This window comes from Rhamphochromis longiceps, linkage group LG6, assembly GCF_057381845.1.
Source record: "Rhamphochromis longiceps isolate RC_006_pf linkage group LG6, R_longiceps_female_GT1.1, whole genome shotgun sequence".
In the NCBI taxonomy this organism is placed as follows: Eukaryota; Metazoa; Chordata; class Actinopteri; order Cichliformes; family Cichlidae; genus Rhamphochromis; species Rhamphochromis longiceps.
The window spans coordinates 2,564,592-2,585,838 of record NC_140562.1 but is presented as its reverse complement, the minus strand read 5'-3'; the positions used below and the strand labels follow the sequence as shown (position 1 = coordinate 2,585,838).

The 21,247-nt window shown below is 42.9% G+C and overlaps 1 protein-coding gene and 1 long non-coding RNA gene across 2 annotated transcripts in view; one reads left to right on the top strand and one right to left on the bottom strand.

The window, feature by feature from the left end:
- LOC146667244 (fibrocystin-L-like) overlaps window positions 1-16,380 on the bottom strand; it is a 34,672-nt gene extending 18,292 nt beyond the window's left edge. The window contains exons 1-3 of the mRNA XM_085408429.1: window positions 16,326-16,380; window positions 16,148-16,225; window positions 15,725-15,869 (exon numbers count right to left, since the gene is read on the bottom strand). Of these exons, the coding sequence (XP_085264555.1) occupies window positions 15,725-15,869; window positions 16,148-16,225; window positions 16,326-16,380 (278 nt within the window). The remainder of the gene's footprint in view (window positions 1-15,724; window positions 15,870-16,147; window positions 16,226-16,325) is intronic.
- Window positions 16,381-20,676: 4,296 nt separating this feature from the next.
- LOC146667243 (uncharacterized) lies at window positions 20,677-21,247 on the top strand. Its single transcript, XR_014911941.1, has 3 exons — window positions 20,677-20,813; window positions 20,887-21,057; window positions 21,137-21,247. It is a non-coding gene; the product is annotated as an uncharacterized LOC146667243 (long non-coding RNA).

Genomic DNA, 21,247 nt, shown 5'->3' with positions numbered 1-21,247 from the left:
TAACATTTTGAACATGCTTTTCTGTCGTCCTGTCAACTTAGTGGGTTAATAGCTGATATGCAAATTAGTTGATCGGTTTTAGATTAATGAAAGGTGACTGAATTCTAGCACGAGTGAATGGGATGTTTGTTGTGTGTTGAGTGGAGACTCTAAAACACTGAGTTTCCTGCTTTGATGTGCGAGTGAATCCTGTATTTAGATACACAACTCTGAATACGTCAGAACAAACTTCTTTTGTGAAGTGCATGACAGCATGTCACATGTTTTATGATGAAGGGAAAAAAGGAAAATTGAATAAAATAGATCTGTGGCCTAAATGAGTGAAGAGCACAGACCTGGTGATTAAACTCATAAGTTAAAGAAGACATTAGGGTTATGTTGTGTGTTGTGCAGCTGATGGTTGGTTTGGAGTGAATTTAGCTGATGATTCTTCTCCTGTTGTGAAGTTGATGAGGAGTTTGTGTCATGACTTAACAAGGCCTTTTTATTTTGATACTTTTACAGTGCACTGAAAGTTTGGTTTGATAATCTCTGTTATTTTTCGTTTTTATCTTTTGAACAGGCACTGATTTTGTTTGTCTATTTCTTTTCTTTAAGCAGATCTGCACGTTGGGAATTGAAAGTGCTATACGACCTGTTGGGAAAGCCGTTACAAGTGAGTTTTCTCCACATTAAAATGGGCTCTGGAGAAAGCTACTTATTTGGGACAATATTAAATGAAAGTCCCGGCCTAAAAGGGATTCAGCGATGTAATCCGATCTAAAGTTCTTTTTTTTTTTTTTGAAATGACGTCATTTTGCTGGAAGTGGAAACTAAATGCGACGACAGGTTCCACTATCAGCAAAGAAAGAATGAATGAATGAATGAATGAATGGAAATAAAAAACAAACTGACTGACTGGTAAAAGCTGACAGGACTTGACCACGACTCAAGGTTAACCTCCACCTAGACAGGACAAAAGGGTGGATGATTTTATCTGTTTTTGTTACAGGAGCAGAAAGATGACAGCAACATTCGAGGTTGCATGACGATTTAATCTTTTAAATGCCATTTTCTCTGTCTGTGAATTTACTATGTGTGTGTCATTCACTAACTTGTGTTGCTCACAGACATTACTGTGAGAAAGTGTATACGCCTGCGCAGCGCTAACATTTGCATTTCTTTTCTACAGCATTGCAGTTTTTCATGTGTTTGATCATGTGATTTATAAGAGGATTAGTTAATGTTTTCCTACTACAGGATTTCTGGGTTTATATGTGAATGACATTCTTTCCACAGCTAGGGTTGGCTAACTTTATGGTGTTTTTATGGCACCTCTGGAATGTGGATGGCCGACGCCTGCCCACCAGGATAATCAATGTGTGTTGCTAATGTTTGTTTTTTGAGACTGCATGTACAAGATTCAGCAGAAGCGGACAAGTGACATGAGACAAACAAATAAGAGATGCGGTGTTATGGAATAGTTAATATGGGCTCATTTGCTGGCCACTCTTGAGCCCATAAATAATATATGAGTGGAGTGACTTTGCTTACGAGAAGTCACTGATTACATTACTGTTGACTGAGTACATGGGATGATCCATGTCTGAGGCAAATTATGGTATTAATTGTAGTTTACTGATTTGAGAAAACCTGCACATGACACTTGTCTTGCTGGTGCTGAATGCTTATTACTTTTATGATATAATTGTTTATAGGTGTGAAGTTTGATTTCACTTCCAGATTTTGTTTTCCAGGCCATGATGGTGTGTATGCAGGCTCCTGGCAGAGCCAGTTGTTATGCAAAACACACTAACATTCTTATTGCAGGATTATAGGTCCAGGGTGGTGCTGCTCCAGGGGAGGAGATGCCCTGATGTTGCCTGGGATATGATCTAGCTAATCTTTTTCTTTAAGACAGGAATCTGATTTTGATGAGTTGACTCATGGGAGTGTCCATGTGTCAAGATGGGGGATCCAGGATTAATATGAAACAATGAATTAACATTAAATTTTAGAATTAACATTAAATTTTTTTTTATATAATTTTTGCAGCGATTTGTGTGATTAACAGTTTATTTACAGGTATTAAACCTATGCAAGTGATGCATCCATGTTCAGATGAGGCTTTGATGGCCTATAAGTGAAGTTCACTGAACTAAAGAATGTGGTTTGATGATTGTTGACATGCTCTCCAAATAGAAGTTTTTCCTCTTAGCAAGGAAATACAGGTGCAGCAGTAATCTCCTGAGAAATCTTCAGAGGCCCAGTGAGAAGCGAGAACCATTCCAGGCATAACTGACAGCCCAGGCAGTGGTTGAGGTCAAAGGTCGAGCTGGTTGGGGCCCATCATGAGATCAGATTTTGGAGCCACAGCAAGGACCATGAAACTGCGTTGGAATGAGAGCTGTGCCAAAAGGGCTTTCCAGAGGCCAACAGAGGAGATTGTGGACAGCAGATGGGCACCTGAAGGATGAGGGGAGCGTGCCAAGCTCCATCGACAACGCAGAAGGAATCTAAGGATGATATCATGATTCTGTGAAAGCACAGGAACCAGAAGCCATGGTGGTGATGACAGCAGTTTCCTATGAACATCACCTAATGCTGTGTCACTATACTGTGCATACGCTGGCACATTGAAGACTGCTGGGATCATAACGCCAGTAAGATAACTGGACCCAGCACCCTTTCTACAAAGAGGTTTTTCTGCAGAGGATGGACAGTAGAAGAGTCATAAGTATTCCTACCGCAGGATGAAGGCCTGAAGTGAGGTGATGGGGGTTGATAGAGGCCAATTCAAGTGTTTCTGACCATTTCAACTGCCTGCAAAATAGCGGAGAGACCCTCCTGGATTTATCAGAGCCACTGCAAAGAGGTCGAGGTCCCAGGAAACCCCGGCACCCTCAAGACAGCACAATAGAGAAATCTCACACTTGGTTGTTTCAGTGGTGAGGGGGGAGTGCTGATTGAGCCCCCGTAGGGTAAGCTCGCACTTCAACCTCCAGCCTCTGATCAACTCTAGGGCAACCAAGTGCGAGGCGTGACGGACCTGTGTGCAACCATGGGAAGGTGGACCCTCTTGGTTACCTTGACTACGACGCTCACTTTTACAGGACCCCAGCTGGTGCCGGAAACAGCTGAACCAGGAGGAAGGCAGAGAAGATGGACACACGACAACTCTCACCTAAGGGATATGACGCAAGACCACATCCCTCCGTGGATGAATAATGCCTGGTACCGTTATATCCACGACAGAACAAAAGCAGAATCGGCAAATACAGACTATTATGTCTGTTCCCATCTACCCAGCACGGCAACATACCCCACACTATATGTGTTCCTGGACCAACTCCCAGGGAAGAACTACTCTATGATACTAGCAGAGAAAGGGGACTTTGTGTCCTCTTCAACAACACATTCTGCATTTACATAAAGAAGACGCACATTCATCAAATATGACTGACGCCCTGAATGTTTGGAGACAGATCCAGCAGGCCCAAAATCAGGACTATGTAAGTGATACAAGTGACTGGTTTTCTTGGCTATACACTGGCTCCTGGTTACAGGTGCTAAAAAGACTACTCATCGGAGTTAGGATATTTTTACTTTTATTTTGTGTCTTTGTAACGTGTATATTGCCATGTATAAAACTCATGATTAACCGCGTAATATTTTCTACTGTTGCTGCATAAATAGCCATGACAAGTGATGATGATGATGATAATGACCCCGACCTGTTGGAACATGAAGACTTTGTGTGATTAATGACAAACTGGTATCTCACTTAAAGTTTTTCTGACAACAGGAGGGAATGTCAATGGAAAATTGTATTTAGTAGTCAGTATAATCTTTTAGTGATATAAGTTTGCATATGGTAGAATACTGCATGTAGTTATTTGTATTAGGAAATATTCAACCATGTATACTTAGAGGCATATAATTAATTGTGTGTGATCTCTAACAGGCTGCAGGCTTGGGGTGCATCCCAGGAATGCACCCCCACGTCTGGGAGCATGAGAGCTCATACCTTGTTTTATTGTTTTACGGCAGGATTAACGTTAACGTTTAAGTGCTTCTTTACATATAGATGAACTGCTGGACTTCCTCACCATGTTATCTAGGGTGGGGGAGACTACCCCCTTTCCTGACCAAGGATGTACCTTTTGTGCTCTCATGACCCTTTGATCAGCAGGACACACACACACACACACACACACACACACACACACACACACACACACACACACACCTACTGAAGTATAAATAAAGATTGGGGCAGTTTCTTAGTGCGAGTCTCAGTCTGGAGGCTGCCCTTGCTAGCAAGAAGTTCTGTGTGTTTCTCTTCTCTGAGTCTTTACTGAAGAAGTGTTTTAGAATATTTTCCCTAACACTTATTTTCCACCCTGATTTATGAATAAATTCTTTACAAATCCTACCATGTGGATTCATGGATTTTTTTTTCACATTCTGTCTCTCACAGTTGAAGTGTACCTCTGGTGCAAATTACTGACCTCTGTCATCATTTTAGGTGGGGGAACTTGCACAATCGGTGGCTGACTAAATACTTTTTTGCCCCACTGTGTGTATATATATATATATATATATATATATATATATATTCAATTCAATTCAATTTTATTTATATAGCGCCAAATCACAACATAAGTCGCCTTAAGGCGCTTTATATTGTACAGTATATCCTATAATAATAGATACAGGGAAAAACCCAAATATCATATGACCCTCTATGAGCAAGCACTTTGGCAACAGTGGGAAGGAAAAACTCCCTTTTAACAGGAAGAAACCTCCGGCAGAACCAGGCTCAGGTACTTCAAAAGTGTAGAAACCTGAAAACTAGCAAAAGATGCTTTGATTGCAGAGGTGGGAAAGAAGGAGTTGTTTTTGAGGAGAACTATATTAGATACCTCAGAGCCAGCACAAGGGACATCATGTTCAGTAGTCTTGGAGCCAGCAAAGAAGACTCCACAGGTGGAATCTTCCAGGCATAGCAGACTTGAAAGTGTTTTTGATGAAATCCTGAAGGAAAACACTCTAGATCCTGTTCCTCAGTTAGCCACGACAAGTGCACGCATTGAAGTGCAAACTTGCCATTCAACGCTCAGACAATCCACTGCTGTACTGGCAAGTCAACAAACTTAGCTTTCCCACTCTGCAGCTAAATTTCTCTGTGCACCTACAACAATTGTGGAGCGCGAGAGACTCTTTGATACAGCCTCCATTATTATTAATGAAAGGAGAAGCAGGCTGACAGCTGAGAAGGTTGAAATGTTGATATTTCTGAAGAACCCACCTCTAATGTTAACGTGAAAAAAATGTTACAAATGTGTTATTACAAGGATGTCGTGTGTTTAAAAATGAACTTATACAAAAACAGTTAAAAAAATAGACTATACCGGATTCATATTGGTATCGGCAGATATCCCAATGTATGATCTTGATATCGGACATAAAAAAGTGGTATTGTGCCATTTCTAATTCTAGCCATCAGAAACCTTGAAGCACAGGCCGAGGAGGTGGTGTGGCAGTGATTTTTCACATCAGCCTATCAATCAACCAAAGACTAAGACAGACCCACCCACCACTTTAATCACACTCTAGATCTTGTTTTAACATATGGCATAGAAACTGAACATTTAACAGTGTTTCCTGAAAACCCTCTCCTGTCTGATCTGACTATAAACGACCAGCTTCTTCAATGATGAATGCAGATGCTTCACTGGCTGATGAGCTGAACACGTTTTATGCTCGCTTCGACGCCGCAGCAATTAAAACAACAAACGGCTGCGCGTGCTCAGAGTGCACCAGTGAAGAAAATGCATTCGTCATCACAGAGCATGCCGTGAGGAACACCTTCAGGAGGGTGAACACCAGGAAGGCAGCAGGACCAGATGCAATCCCTGGCCGGGTCCTTAGAGCCTGCGCTGATCAACTAGCACCAGTGTTCACGGAGATCTTCAACCTCTCCCTGGCCCAAGCTGTGGTTCCCACGTGCTTCAAACGGTCCATTATTGTCCCTGTTCCAAAGAAACAACAGCCCGCTTGCCACAATGACTACCGTCCAGTAGCACTGACTTCAATTGTGATGAAGTGTTTTGAAAGACTGATGAGAGATCACATCACTTCTTCACTTCCTCCCACCATCGATTCACTTCAGTTTGCTTACCGGACTAATCGTTCCACAGACGATGCCATATCTCACCTGCTCCACACATCCCTGAGTCACCTGGACACTGGCAGAGGGAATTATGTTAGGATGCTGTTCGTGGACTACAGTTCAGCATTCAACACAATAATTCCCTCTAAGCTTTTCACCAAGTTGACGGATCTAGGACTCAGCTCATCACTGTGTCAGTGGATCCTCAACTTCCTCACAGACAGACCCCAATCAGTGAGGGTAGGAAAACAAGTCTCCCCCTCCATCTCACTCAGCACTGGAGTGCCTCAGGGCTGTGTTTTAAGCCCCCTGCTGTACTCACTGTACACTTATGACTGTGTAGCCACATCCGACACCACCTCCATTGTCAAGTTTGCTGACGACACTGCTGTTGTGGGCCTGATCTCCGACAACATCGAGACGGCCTACCTGGAGGAGATTAGGAACCTGGAGACCTGGTGCCAGGAGAATAACCTCCTCCTAAACATCAGCAAGACTAAGGAGCTGATCGTGGACTTCACTACAAAGCAGGCGAGGAATTATGAGCCCCTGGTCATCAGTAACACACCAGTGGAGAGAGTGGACAGTTTCCAATACCTGGGTGTCCACATCACTCAGGACCTGTCATGGTCCTGTCACATCAACACCCTGGTTAAGAAAGCCCGTCAGCATATCTTCTTCCTCAGAAGACTTAGAGACTTCCATCTGCCACTGAAGGTGCTCAAGAACTTCTACTCCTGCACCATCGAGAGCGTCCTGATGGCAAACATCTGCACCTGGTTTGGGAACAGCACCAAGCAGGACAGACGAGATCTGCAAAGGGTGGTGCGCTCGGCAGAACGCATCATTCAATCAGAGCTCCCTGACCTGCTGTCCATCTACACCAAGCGGTGCAAGTCCAAAGCTAGGAAGATTATGATGGACCTCTCCCATCCCAACAATGGACTCTTCTCACTGTTGAGGTCTGGGAAGCGCTTCCGCTCCCTTAAGGCCAAAACAGAGAGAATGAAGAGGAGCTTCTTCCCCCAGGCTATTCGGGGCCTGAACCAGGTGTAGGACTGGACTCTCCCAAACACGTCACTATAAGACTGGACTCTCACACACGTCACCACACGCACCACCACACATTTCCTATAATCCTATAATTCCTATAATTTATAATCCTTATCTTTATAATCTCTTCTGCTATTTGCACATTCTTTACTGTAATTTCCTAAGTTAATTTGTAAATTTTTGTAGTAAACTGTAAATATTGTAAAACTTTTCTTCTGTCATTTAATGGTCGGGCATTGTACAGCTACAAGCATTTCACCCCCATGTCATACTGTGTATGGTTGTGTGTGTGTGTGACAAATAAAATTTGAATTTGAATTTGAAATCATTTCCTGATAACATTTACATTTACAATAATTGATTACACTGCAGTGGGGAGTAGACTTCATCACAGTAGATGTCTTTCTGAAAGCGCTAAGAATATAATCCACCCACTGTTATCATCTTCAATGCCCTGTACCAACATAGAGCAGAGCAGCTATCTGAACAATATTGGATTGCATTTATATAGCACTTTTGAAGACCCTCAAAGCGCTTTACAATTCCTCTATTTATTCACTCTCACATTCACACACTGGTGGAGGCAGCTACAGTTGTAGCCACAGCTGCCCAGGGGCAGACTGACAGAAGCGAGGCTGCCATATCACGCCATCAGCCCCTCTGGCCATTACCAGCAGGCGGTAGGTGAAGTGTCTTGCCCAAGGACACAACGACCAAGACTGTCCAAGCCGGGGCTCGAACCAGCAACCTTCAGATTGCAAGACGAACTGCCAACTCTTGAGCCACGATCGCCCTCCAACAGAGGTCGATCATCTTGTTAATAATTTTACCTCCTCACTACGTACGACTCTGGATACTGTAGCTCCGGTGAAAACTAAGTCCTCAAATCAGAAGTACCTGACTCCGTGGTATAATTCTCCATCACGTAGCCTAAAGCAGATGACTCGTACGCTGGAGAGGAAATGGCATGTTACAAATTTAGAAGATGATCAGTTAGGCTGGAGAAATAGTTTGTTGCTTTATAGGAAAGCCCTCCAGAACATCTTACTATTCATCACTGATTGAAGAAAATAAGAACAACCCCAGGTTTCTCTTCAGCTCTGTAGCCAGGCTGACAAACAGTCAGAGCTCTGTTGAGCCAACCATCCCTTTAACATTAACTAGTAATGACTTCATGAACTTCTTCACAAATAACATTTTTATCATTAGAGAAAAAATTACCAATAATCATCCCACAGATGTAATATTATCTACAGTTACTCTTAGTACCATTGATGTTAAGTTAGACTCTTTTTCTCTAATTGATCTTTCTGAGTTAACTTCAATAATTACTTCCTCCAAACCATCAACGTGTCTTTTAGACCCCGTTCCTACAAAACTGCTCAAAGAAGTCCTGCCATTAATTAATTCTTCGATCTTAAATATGATCAACCTATCTCTAATAATCAGCTATGTACCACAGGCCTTCAAGCTGGCTGTAGTTAAACCTTTACTCAAAAAGCATCTCTAGACCCAGCAGTCTTAGCTAATTATAGGCCAATCTCCAACCTTCCTTTCATATCGAACATCCTTGAAAGAGTAGTTGTCAAACAGCTAACAGATCATCTGCAGAGGAATGGTTTATTTGAAGAGTTTCAGTCAAATTAACTGAATTTATAGAGAAAACATGTTTAGTTTTTGTTGATGTGTGTGTGCCATACGTTAGTCTAGGCTGAGAATGAAGTGTAGTTTCCAGGTTACGTTCTTGCTGTGCCTCATTATGCCAGCAGGTGGCAAGTACCTCAGTCGAGTCATCTGTGTTGCCGCTCCGTCCACGCGTAGCTTCATGTCAGCAAAAGTCGGGAGAAAGCGCCAGAGTCCAATTTGGGATTACTTCGAATATGACTGTGTTTTAGATAAAAGCAAGTGTCTTGTAGTGGAAAGAGATAAAATATGTGGGACATTTTTAAAGGGGAAAAATCCCACAAACCTTAAAGTGCACTTGAAAAGTTCGCACAAGAAGGCTAACCTAGCTTACCTTGAGAAGGTAAGGGAGCACGCCCAAGCCTCATCCCCAGAAACAGAAGCTAACCCCAGGCAAGGCAGCGTGATGCACGCTGAGAAAACCCCACAAAAAACATTAATGCAGTACTTCCAACGGCGACCGGATGGCTGCTGGTTGGTCAATTCGCAGGAACATCACAAGCGAGAGGAAGCGTTGGTGAATATGTTTATTGAGACTGGGATATCTACACAACTGTGTGAGTCAATTGCCTTCAAAAAGTTTAGCAATTCACTTGAACCAAAATTCCGAACATCAGGCGCTGCAAGAGTTAATTGTCTCATTGGGGCCAAGATGGATATAGCAAAGCAGAAACTGAAAGAACTAAAAAAAGAAGCGAGGAAGCTAACACTGTGTGTAGATGGCTGGAGCAAAAGGGGATTAACAGCATCTTTCATGGGTGTGTCAGCTTGTTTTTACCACCCACCTGGAGGCCAGGTCCACCATGCTTTGCTTAACCTGCACCGACTGGAGCACCCACATACCGGGGAGGCCATCGCCCGCTGCATTGATCATACATTAGAAGAGTGGGCTGTAGGGAACGAGAAGGTGCTGCTCGTTGTAACCGATAACGGGGTCAACATCGTCAAGGCCGTACGGCTTCTTCAGAATCGCAGGCGAACTGATGATACCAATGGTTCTCAGGATGAGCAAAGAGCTGCTGGAGAGGGCCAAGATGAAATGTGGATGGAGTCTGAGTCGGAGGAGTCAGACACAGAGTGTGAGGAACGTGGAGATTTTGGTGAGTGTTTTTATAGGAGCAAACACATTGTCAATTTTTTTTCCTTTTTACTCATGTAAACCGTTGCATTAACTAGCATCCCCAGGCTTCTACCTTTCTACCTATAAAACCCGAGAGCAGCCAAATGGCTGGTAGGCTTTTAGCTAAGCTTTAGCTTCAGCCAAGTGGAAGCTAAATTGGCTAGTCATTCATATGTATATTAGGTCGTTATCTGGGAATTCTGGAGGGAGGGGAGTGGGGGTGTGTGATTGAGGGCGTGGGGGAGCTGCTAAAAGCTGTGCACTTCCTTTTGTGTTTCATCTTGATGCATTCTCAATCATCCAGGGAAATAAATCTCCAAAAGTCACCAACTTGGAGTGTTTCAGTTTGCCATCTTAGGGAGAAATCAACACACATGGGTGTATGTCCTTTGTTGCTGAGATTTATTGATAAAAACAGTACAAAAAACCAACCATTTGTACAAATATTTACAAATAATAATAAAAAGTGAGTGAGTACAATTCAACATTTTCAGCAATCACTCACAATCCTGGCACTGCCATGGTTTCTGTAGTCTGCATTTACCACATGTGTATCTTTTGCAGTGAACACATCGCACAGTGGCATGATTGTTCTTGCAGTTGTGTTTGACCTGACACGTGGCTCTTTTTCCAGGGCTATGTGTGGAGGGTTGTGTCCGAAGCAACTGTTCTCTTCTTGCCTTCTTCGCAGCTACATGAGAGTGAGCCAACTCTGTTGCAAGCGCCACCAGGAAGTCCACCCGTCTTTCCTTCGTCCCGGTGCATGCTTGATACAGCACATGTGCATTCAGTGCTGCCATGTCAATCATGTTATAAAACACGGCGACTGGCCAGCGCCGTGTTCCTTTGCGGACAGTGTACTCCCGAACCATCCAACCATCCAACTTGATCCCAAACTTGTCAGGTTTACTTGCAATATTCTGCAGGAAACAACACCGAGTCTTTGATGGGAAAAGCTGTTCATCAACGGTGATATGTAGACCAGGGTTGTAGCACGTGATGCAGTTGGTGACAAATGATCCCCACACACTGGAAATTGCAGCGAACTTATCAGTCTTTGCTCGATTTGCTCCATTGTGGCATCAATCAGACCACTGGTATAATGTTGAAATGTACTCACTCACTTTTTATTATTATTTGTAAATATGTGTACAAATGGTTGGTTTTTTGTACTGTTTTTATCAATAAATCTCAGCAACAAAGGAAATACACCCATGTGTGTTGATTTCTCCCTAAGATGGCAAACTGAAACACTCCAAGTTGGTGACTTTTGGAGATTTATTTCCCTGGATGATTGAGAATGCATCAAGATGAAACACAAAAGGAAGTTCACAGCTTTTAGCAGCTCCCCCACGCCCTCAATCACACACCCCCACTCCCCTCCCTCCAGAATTCCCAGGTAACAACCCAATTTACATATGAATGACTAGCCAATTTAGCTTCCACTTGGCTGAAGCTAAAGCCTAGCTAAAAGCCATTTGGCAACTCTCCGGGTTTTAAAGGTAGAAAAGCCAAATGGCTGCTCTCCGGGGTTACAGCATTTGCAGCTATAATGTTAGTTTCCTAGTAAATTTTCTGATGCATGTGAATACTTCCTCTCTTTTACTGTAGCTATATTGCAGACAGCATATATGTTGCAGAAAGGCTGGAAATGGAAACTAGCTGTAGCTGGTAAAGGTTCACTTGTCATGATTCGGCTGTGTGGCAGGCAGGAGAGGACCCAAACGCAAACTCACAGAGACAAAAGGTAAACTCAAAAAACACAGCTTTATTGCTGGCGTGGAGTGGGACACGAAAAACAATACAAAATAAACTAAACTGGGAAAACTAAAGCACAAGGAGCCACAGGGAAAAATCACACAGCTATGATGGAGACTACGACACTGACAAAGAGAAACACAGGGCTTAAATACACAGAGGGATAACGAGGGAATGAGACACAGAAGGAGGGCACAGCTGGGAGAAATCAGGACTGGACGAGACAGAGACGCAAAACTAGAAACACTCACATGAGGCATGGACCTTCAAAGTAAAACAGGAAGTATCACACAGAGACGCGAACTAGACACAGTGGAGACAGCAACTAAGAAACAGAGACAAACCATAAGGCAGAGGTCTAAGAACCAAAATACACAGAGGGAAATACTCAGCTTTGAACACAAGAGACTAGACTAGAGGGAGTAACAAAAGACCAACCATGAGAACATAATGCACAATGCAGGGTGACAGAAAACAAGAAACTCAAACATGCAAAGACACACAATAAACAGAACAGAGGGGGCACAGAGAGACATGAAGGGCAGGGGAGACTTAACATGGGTTGAAACACAAGGGGGAACTAATAAGCAAATGAACATAGGAGGCCCAATGAGCTAAACATACTATAAACATCAAAATGAACTAGAACTCAAAACACTGGGTCCTAAGACCCAGGATCGTGACATCACTGTTTTTGTAAACGAAAGTTCCCCAACTTTTTTTATTTAAACTAAATAATTGCAATGCTGTTTATGCTTTATTGACCCTGTGCACGAGAAAATGCTAACTTCCTGGTTTGAGACCGGATGTGGGGTTGTACATTTCCGGTAGCTTTACTTTGTGGTCAATCACTACTGTGAAGATATCCTCCACAATCATGTCCAAAACTCGAAAACGGAAAGATGGTGTTAAGTTACAAAGAGCAGAAGGTGGGAACACTCACCACTGTTGTGTCACAAAAAATCTAATGATCAATTTTGACGTTTAAAGAGTTTAGATCGATCAGTTGTTTACATCACTCAACACAAGCAGAACTGCATCACTGCAGCAGAAGACACATCGTCCACATTCAGAAGCACATCTCTGTATAGTGACTGGTCTCATGATTTAAACAGGCAAATGTTCAGCATTCAAACTACAGGTGAAGAATAGTCAAACCAGATGTTTCCCCGTTATGTCGAGATCAGCTAGTCAAGTACACACCTACACAGCATGTTAACAAACTGTGAAAAAAGCCACACAAAAATGAATGATTGCTGGTAACGGTTTCTATACATTAGTATTTACGAAGGGTATGTTGTAACTTACCTTCAAAATTACAGCGGTCCCTCGCTATAACGCGGTTCACCTTTCACCTCGCTGTTTCACAGATTTTTTAGTGCAAGTTTGCATGCTTATTTTTTACATCACATTGTGTCCTGCGTCCTGATCGCTGCAGACGATCTCCTCCGTGACGTCTCTCCTGTACAGTACAGAATTGCTGCATCGATGCTAGCAGTGTGACTCTGAAGTGCAGTGCTGTATGTCCACGATGTCCACGAAACGTGTTGTACCGTCAAAAAATAACATTGGCTACTTGATTTCACCTATCGCTGGTTATTTTTAGAACATAACACCCGCGATAAACGAGGGACCGCTGTATACAGATACTGAGAAATATAACATTTGAATATTTTCTCTTTTGCTCTGAGGCGCAGGGGAAAAATATCGATGAAAAGTCGATGAACATCATTTACAGATATATTGGGTAAATGCCCAAGACATCTATAGAAATGTAAATCGCGGCTTGATTCATTCATTTGCTTAACTTGTTTTGGACCGTAAACCAGGCGCGAATAGGACACCGGAAACAAAGCTCCCCACAGGAGTTTCCGCACCGGAAGTAGCATATGCTAACGTGCACATAGTCAATTCACATAAAAGGCTGCCCACAATCCCCAGTAAAAGCTTTAATCGGTGCATCTGCTGTGATCCTACTCATGGCTATGGGGATAACACTATTAAGAAGTAAAACGTATTGAAACAGGTCTGCTTACCTAAGAGACCTGCAGCACAGAGCTAATGTCCATAGTTTACGAAATAGTTTTTATTAAATCAAATACATACCTCAAGTGGAAATATAACAACATTTTTAGACTATTGCTTCTATGTTTATAATGTTTACATGTTTTATAATTGTCTGTTTTGTTTTTTTAAGACCTTGAGCTGCAAGAATATGGGGAGAGCAGCAAGTTCCACAGAATGCCGTGCCTAGCACACACTCTCCAGCTCACAATCAAAGATGCCATGAAACACCCGACTGCTGATTCAGTCATAACTAAAGCAAGAAAACTGGTACATGCTGTAAGAAAATCATCAGTGGCAAATGAAGAAATGATCAAAAGGTGTGGCAAAACTCTGATCCGGGATTGTACCACTCGTTGGAACAGTACTTTTGACATGTTGAGACAACTGCTAGAAACCAGAGCTGAACTAAACCAACTGCTTGAGCAGCTGGAGATGGATACTTCTCACAAGTGATTGGGCCAAGCTGGAGAACCTTGTCAAGCTGTTTGAACCCTTTGCCATTCATACAGACCAGCTTCAGAGTGACAGCCAGTCACTCTCACAAGTAGTGCCATGTCTGCTCAACCTTGAGGCACATCTGCTGACGAGTCCTTTTAGGAATCCTTTAGCTCAAGTGCTTCTGAAGTCTTTAATTAAGGGAACGGTTTGCTGGTATTCTTAATCCTGATTCCACACAGTTTGATGCTACACCAGCAGGAGCCTGCCTGCTGGATCCAAATGTTTCACTGATTCTTCAGTCACCAGATACAGCATCGCTGCATTTCTGGAAAGCAAGACAGGATGTCTATCCAAAACTTGCCCCAGTAGCTTTAGATCTTGTTAGTGCCCCTGCTTCACAAGCATTTGTGGAACGCATCTTTTCTGTGTGGACTCCTGTCATTTGGGCTGAGAAACTGAACAACCACATCTCTGGAGCAGCGAGTTTTCCTTTAGATCAACACTTGCAGTTCAGTTCAGTGCTTTTTTTTTTTTGTTGCTTTTTTTATGTTTTACTAATGTATAACTAAACACTTAAAATTTACTCATGATGGCTTGGCTTTTGTGTTGTGTTATTGTATTGCTAGTCAGTTGCAGTGTTTTATCACAGCTGTAATGCCAGCATTGAATGTTGGGCTTCCTAATGTTTAAATTAAATTTCATCCAAGTTACTTTAGAGTTGGCTAAGCTCTGTTTATCTACACTACCTGCTTTTCAGATGCTGTTGTAAATGTGTCTACTAAATATTAAAGCCATATATCATTTATAGTTGCCTGGTGGGAATGTGGGTTGTCTGTCTCTATGTGTTAGCCCTGCGACAGACTGGTGACCTGTCCAGGGTGCACCAGGGTATGGTAGCTGGAATAGCAACCTATCCAAGGATAAGTGGAAGAAGATGGATGGATATGATGAAACTGGGATTTTGTTACACTTAATTATTTCCATTTTTTTTAACAGTCTTTTTTTAACAAAAAAAAAAAAAAAAAAAAAAAAAAGAGCCAATATGCAAGGACTAATCAATTAACCAGTATTAAACAACAGCTATTATAGCTAAGTTATCTAGAAAGTTAATTAATCTTTTATTCACAAGGACGACTAGGGGCGCTCAGAGGGGAATTTATTTTAGGCAAAGTGTTTTATTTCCTGTCTCCCTTCCCTCACCCCCAACCACTTGCAGCAGATGACTGCGCCTCCCCTGAGCCTGGCTTTGCCGTAGGTTTCTTCCTGTTAAAATGGAGTTTTTTATCCTGCTGTTGCCAAGTATTTGCTCATAGCTTTTCGTCCGATTGTTGGGTTTTTTTCTGTATTATTGTAGGGTCTTTAAGTGACAATATAAAGTGCCTGTGAAATAAATAAGTAACTTGTGAAATAAGTAAATACAGACGTGCTGCTAAAGTATGCCTGGACTGTACCTGGTGTAGCACATAATCTGGTTGCGATGTGTGGAGTCTCTCTCCACATCACAGGGGACTGACAGGGTGTTTGACACCAGGGTCACACGGTTTCCAAACATGTCGTCTACTGGATTCAGCTGGAACTGCCGCTCCTGTGCAAAACCTGGAAGGGAAAAAAGGGGGCAACAAAATCTCAGAAGGTAATTGTTTTTGAGGCTTAGAGTCACATCTTTCAGCATCATCCCACCAGGCCAGCAGGCACAAGGACTCTCAGGACAGTTACAACTGCATTAACAAATCTTCTTCAGCTGCATCTTTTAGCTACAGAATAGCTTAAAATTGACTTATATCTAAGAATCCATCATAACTTGTTTTACAAAGTAAAATAATGCCCACACTACTTTTTAAATTTACTTCTAAACCTCATTACGGATCTCCTACCATCTCCTTGAATGGTGAGTCGTGTGGCTCCATTGACGCTTCCTATGCGTGGGGACACGGAGGTTATGCGCTGAGCATCTGCAAAATTGAATTAAAACCGCATGAGAAATCTTTTTTCCTCGAGTGTGAACAGCGAGCTAAAACAACTGAGTTTAGAATAGAAGTTGACTTAACTTACCGCAGCAACACCAAAGAGCGAAGAGGAGAGCTGCGGCCTTCCACTTGACCTCCATCCTGAAGAGCTCCCAGGTTACTTTGCTGCCTCACCTGCGCCCCTCTCTCGACCGATTGTGAATCACGTGACACAAAAGTACTATTTATAACAAAAATATAATTGAAATTTATTGACAGCCATAGAATAAATATATGTGGTAAAATGTACAATTATTAAAACAAATATTATTTTAAAAAATTGTATTTTCCATTTTCCAGTGTGACATTTAAGTGAACAAAACTCACCTGCTGTGAGAAAATTTTGTTTACCTGTTGATTGGGAAACTGTCAGTTCAGGGACGCGCACTACCTTTTTATAACGTGCTCAGGGTCCCGCCCCTCACCTGAAACTGGGAGGAGACTGGAAGAAGTTTTTGCTGCATTTATCAGATTTTCAAGATGTCTGCATTTAAAAACAAAAGCGAAAGTGAGTCAAAAACCGTGATAAATAATGGCTCCATGAACACGGGACGTAATTAGCGATGAACATGTGGAGGAAGAAGTGGAGCTATAAAAAGCTAAAGTATGCAAAGTTATACACGTTTTGCATTTGTTCAGTCCTTCAGTAAATATGGTCTTTGTGTAGCCTTTGACTTTTTCACACCGTTTCATGACCGTTGGATTAAATTTGCATTAAAGTGCAATCATTCTCCACTTGCACAATGTGCTCTTGAAGTGGTCTTCATGTTATTCTGTTATTGTCATGTTATTCCACGTTTCATTTATAAAACATATCGTACAGTAGTGCTTCGCATTTCAGTCTTTGAGTGTTTGCAAAACTGTCTGTGATCATAACAATGATAAATAAAACTCCTTATGATGCTTGCAACCTTATATTAATTGTAGATTTCCTATTCAACTAATTTGTGCCTTGAACCATAAAAAGAAAACAGCTCTAAAACTGGCAAACAGTAAATAATAATAATAATAATAATAATAATAATAATAATAATAATAATAATGAAGAAAGAAAAAAAAACCAGTCTTGCCCCTGGTATGTGGCTCATTTTGCAAACAAGACTAAAACTATAACTATAACTAATAAAAACTAAACTGAAACGAAGGATTTTCAAAAAATAAAAACTCAACTAAACTACCAAACAAATGGTAAAAACTAATTAAAACTGATATAGAATTGAAAATCTGAAGTCAAAACTAAATAAAAATAAAAACTAATGAAAATTGCAAAACTATTAAAACCTTGGTCCATAGTTCAGCGGAGACAGTGTCCTTTGCCCTACCAGGCTAAGTAAAGTCTACCAGCCAACAAGGTGGCCTTGCATGGAGTGGGAAGAAGAGTCTAAACACAGTCGTTATCAGGGTGTTTTTGTTCGGCTCCAGCCTTCAGCCCACAGCTGGCGCCGAAGGGATAGCCGCATTATGATGTTGATTTTTCTTTTATGCGAACAACTCATGAGAATTTCAAAGCTGTTCTTTAACACTCCGACAATAATTCAGAAATGTGTCATGATTTCACAAATATCTGTCCGTTATTTGAAAGATTGAACATTTAAATTCAAATGTTGTCACGATCTGGTTATAGGGACTCAAACGCAGAGCGGTTAGATGTCTCCAAAATGCAGTTATTTACAGTTCCAGTGCACAATATATACTGTATACAGTGAAGGGAATCCAAAACTCCAGGGAATCACAGGGTAGCTCTCTCACACTCGCTCACGTCCTCTTGCCCACACTCACACACGTTCACACGGCAGGGAGGTCGCAGGTCCGGGGGGGAAGGTCTGAAGCAGAAGAGAAGGGAAGTCACAAACTAATCACAAATCACGAAGCACAAATCCACAGGCGCTGTGAGAACACTAACGTCAGTAGTACAATCATCCAGCGACGAGAGGCTCTGTGTTCCAGCCTCAAATAGTGCTCTCGGTGATGACAGGTGATTGTTGTCAGGTGTGTGGGCCAAGGGCGGGAGCCCACAGTGAGCTCCGCCCAGGCAGAGAGGGAGAGAACCGAAACAGCAAATGTAGCCTTGTGGGGCCGTCCGGGCAGGCACGGACACCATGACAAATGTAATGCTATGGAAAAATATATAAAATGATTCGTATAAACTTTTTTAAAATCACATAATAATTACTATTATTGCTATTTAGGGCGATCGTGGCTCAAGAGTTGGCAGTTCGCCTTGTAATCAGAAGGTTGCCGGTTCGAGCCCCGGCTCGGACACTTTGGGTCGTTGTGTCCTTGGGCAAGACACTTCCCCTACTGGTGACGGCCAGAGGGGAATTATAAAGCGCTATATGAATGCAATCCATTATTAGTTAACTGTATGTTTCTGTACATTTAAGTATTATTATTCATATTGCTGCATTCAATGACCTTGATTATAGGTAATTTCATTGTTTAATCACGTTAAAATGTTCCTAATTTAATGTTTAAAAGCAATTGAAAAAGGCAAAAGCCCATGTAAAAGTAGGGCAACAAACTGTATTGTCATTACTGAAAATAACCGTATTTTCATGAGAACGTTATTTTCCGGTATTATTTTGGCGCCCCAGCTGCTGGAATATAACTGTTTTTTTAGGATTTTTTTTTACGGTGTAGTCTTTCAGCGGCCACGTGACTTTATGATTTACTTTGATGTGCAGGTGGGTAAAATAGTCAACGAACCCAAACGACAGACGGCAAACCAACTCAACGCTGGACAAGCCAGATGGTCTCCTTTTTTTCACACAATTTAACTTCACTATCGCTTCCAGACATGCGTCCTGTAACCCACAAAGAGAGATGCCGTAACCCCCAATCGCCAGTATGTTCCCTCTAGTGTCCCTTCACAAGGTATCTACTCTGCACACACCAGCCATCCTGGGAACAATCGCAACATACCCTCCTTCAGTTTGTTTTGGTGGTTCATTTTAGTTCAGGATGTTAAGGATTATGTGTATGTCTGTACCACATGTGCTCTCCTTCTGCTGACCTACTCTCCACATCGACGCACCACTTCAGCTCCTGCCTGACTCGTTACTGGTAGAAGCCCTCCGCCCCTGTTCACACAGAAACCACCACAACACAGGTCAGCTGACACAGAGCAAACATCTGCAGCCACAGCTGCTCGAAAAGCTGAATGTTTTCTTTCAGGATGCTTCATGATCATATGGGATAATCAGATGGTCACCATCTCATCATGAGAAAAAGAAAGACCTCCTCAGAGGTTCAAACGCAGTCCGGCAGCACCGATGATGACATACCTGTGATGACCTCGGGTACGCAGCAGAACCCAGTCCAGCCTCCATCACGCTGTCTCTGCGTCCTCCTGAGCAGCGTCCTGTTAGGCTGTGTGCCCCTCCCACCACCTTCGTGTAGTGTTGGCGGTCTTAATGTTGGCAGTCAAAGAAATCTAAATTTGGAAAAAATGATCAGGTAAAGACAGAGCTGCGGGTTTAAAAGCCGGCTGAGCGTTTCACCTGAATCTAGTCCCTCCACCGCAGCACCTGCTGCGCATGCTTAGTGGTGAGTGTCTTGGTGTCGAGCCACTTTTACACGGTGACAGTTTGAGGTTGCTCATGATATTGAAGACTTTGACCGGGCAGCAGTGCTGGTGCATCTTCACACAAAGGGGGGTTGTGCCAGGAGCGCCCCCTCACCGAGCTCCTGTCCCCAGCACCACGGCAAGCAGGACACCTTCTGCTCAAAAAACGGAATCGTTAAAATTGAAACAAGTTGAAAAAACATCACAGAGTAACTTTATTCTACTTTTTCCTGTAAGATTTAAACGGGAATCACGATTACATGTGACTTTAAAAAGCTTAGGACAACGATGCAGAATGCCACACAATCCTGCAGAAAACTGTTTGTGAATATTGATATGTCAAAGACACAAGAAAACTCGCACTAGCAACACCAACATCTGAATACAATGAGACTGTGTCTGTGGAACTGTGTGAACTTTAACCATGAGTGGTATCCCCACATTATTGACCAGTTTAGTGCAGGCAGAATCCTAAACTCACAGAAATGTTTTGAAATTGTCAAACACTTTGTTCATGACGCGATGCGTGCACGTGGCTCCTCTCAAACAACTTAGTGACAATGGGGGAGAGTTTAATGACAATGACGTGAGAGACATGGCAGAAAATTAGGTAAAGACAACAGCTGCATACGGCCCATGGAGTAATGGACTGCTTGAGGAACGCAATCAAGAACTCCCAGAAATAAAAATGTCAAGGCAAGTAACTGCTGCCAGTGGAACACTGCAATGGACTGGGCTCTTATGGCAAAGAACACATTTTTGGCTACAATACAACACTCCTTGCTGTGCCTTCTAGGCAGCAAGTGTCATGGTCTGGTTGGGCACCTGCAGGTCTCAGACAGCGGCTCCTCCTCCTTTAGGCGGAGTCCGGTTGCCCCTCCCTGGCTGACCACCTGTGAGCAATCGTGCCAGCGGTATATCAGACCTGCGCTCTCAACCACTCATCGCCTGAGTATCTGCTATTCCCATGTTAGTTCAGTGGAGCATCCTAAACCTTGTCTTAACGCCGTGTGATGACTGACCTGTCTTTTCTTGTCCTCAGCGATAGCACCCGGAGTGGAGATCTTGTTCCCCTCGCTCCCGTCCTCCTGGACCTGGGCCGCCAGCTGCTTACACAACGTGGCCTGCCGGCCCACCGCTCACCTGCCTGCCTCCCCACGCCTCGACCGCTTCCGGGTTTTCCGCTCCACCTGTCCCCTCCATCTGAAACCAAGTAAGGCAATTCAATTCAACTGCGGAGGATTATTGGTTGTCTGCTGGATCCCTCTGATCGTGATTTCCTCTTGTTCCAGTGCCCCCGGCCCCTACCTAGTCCTGTTTCTACCTCCCCGCTGTCCCCGCTGTTCAGCCGTCTCCTAGAGGTGTCTAGGTCGCCCTCATTATCACCGACGAATCCTACGCGC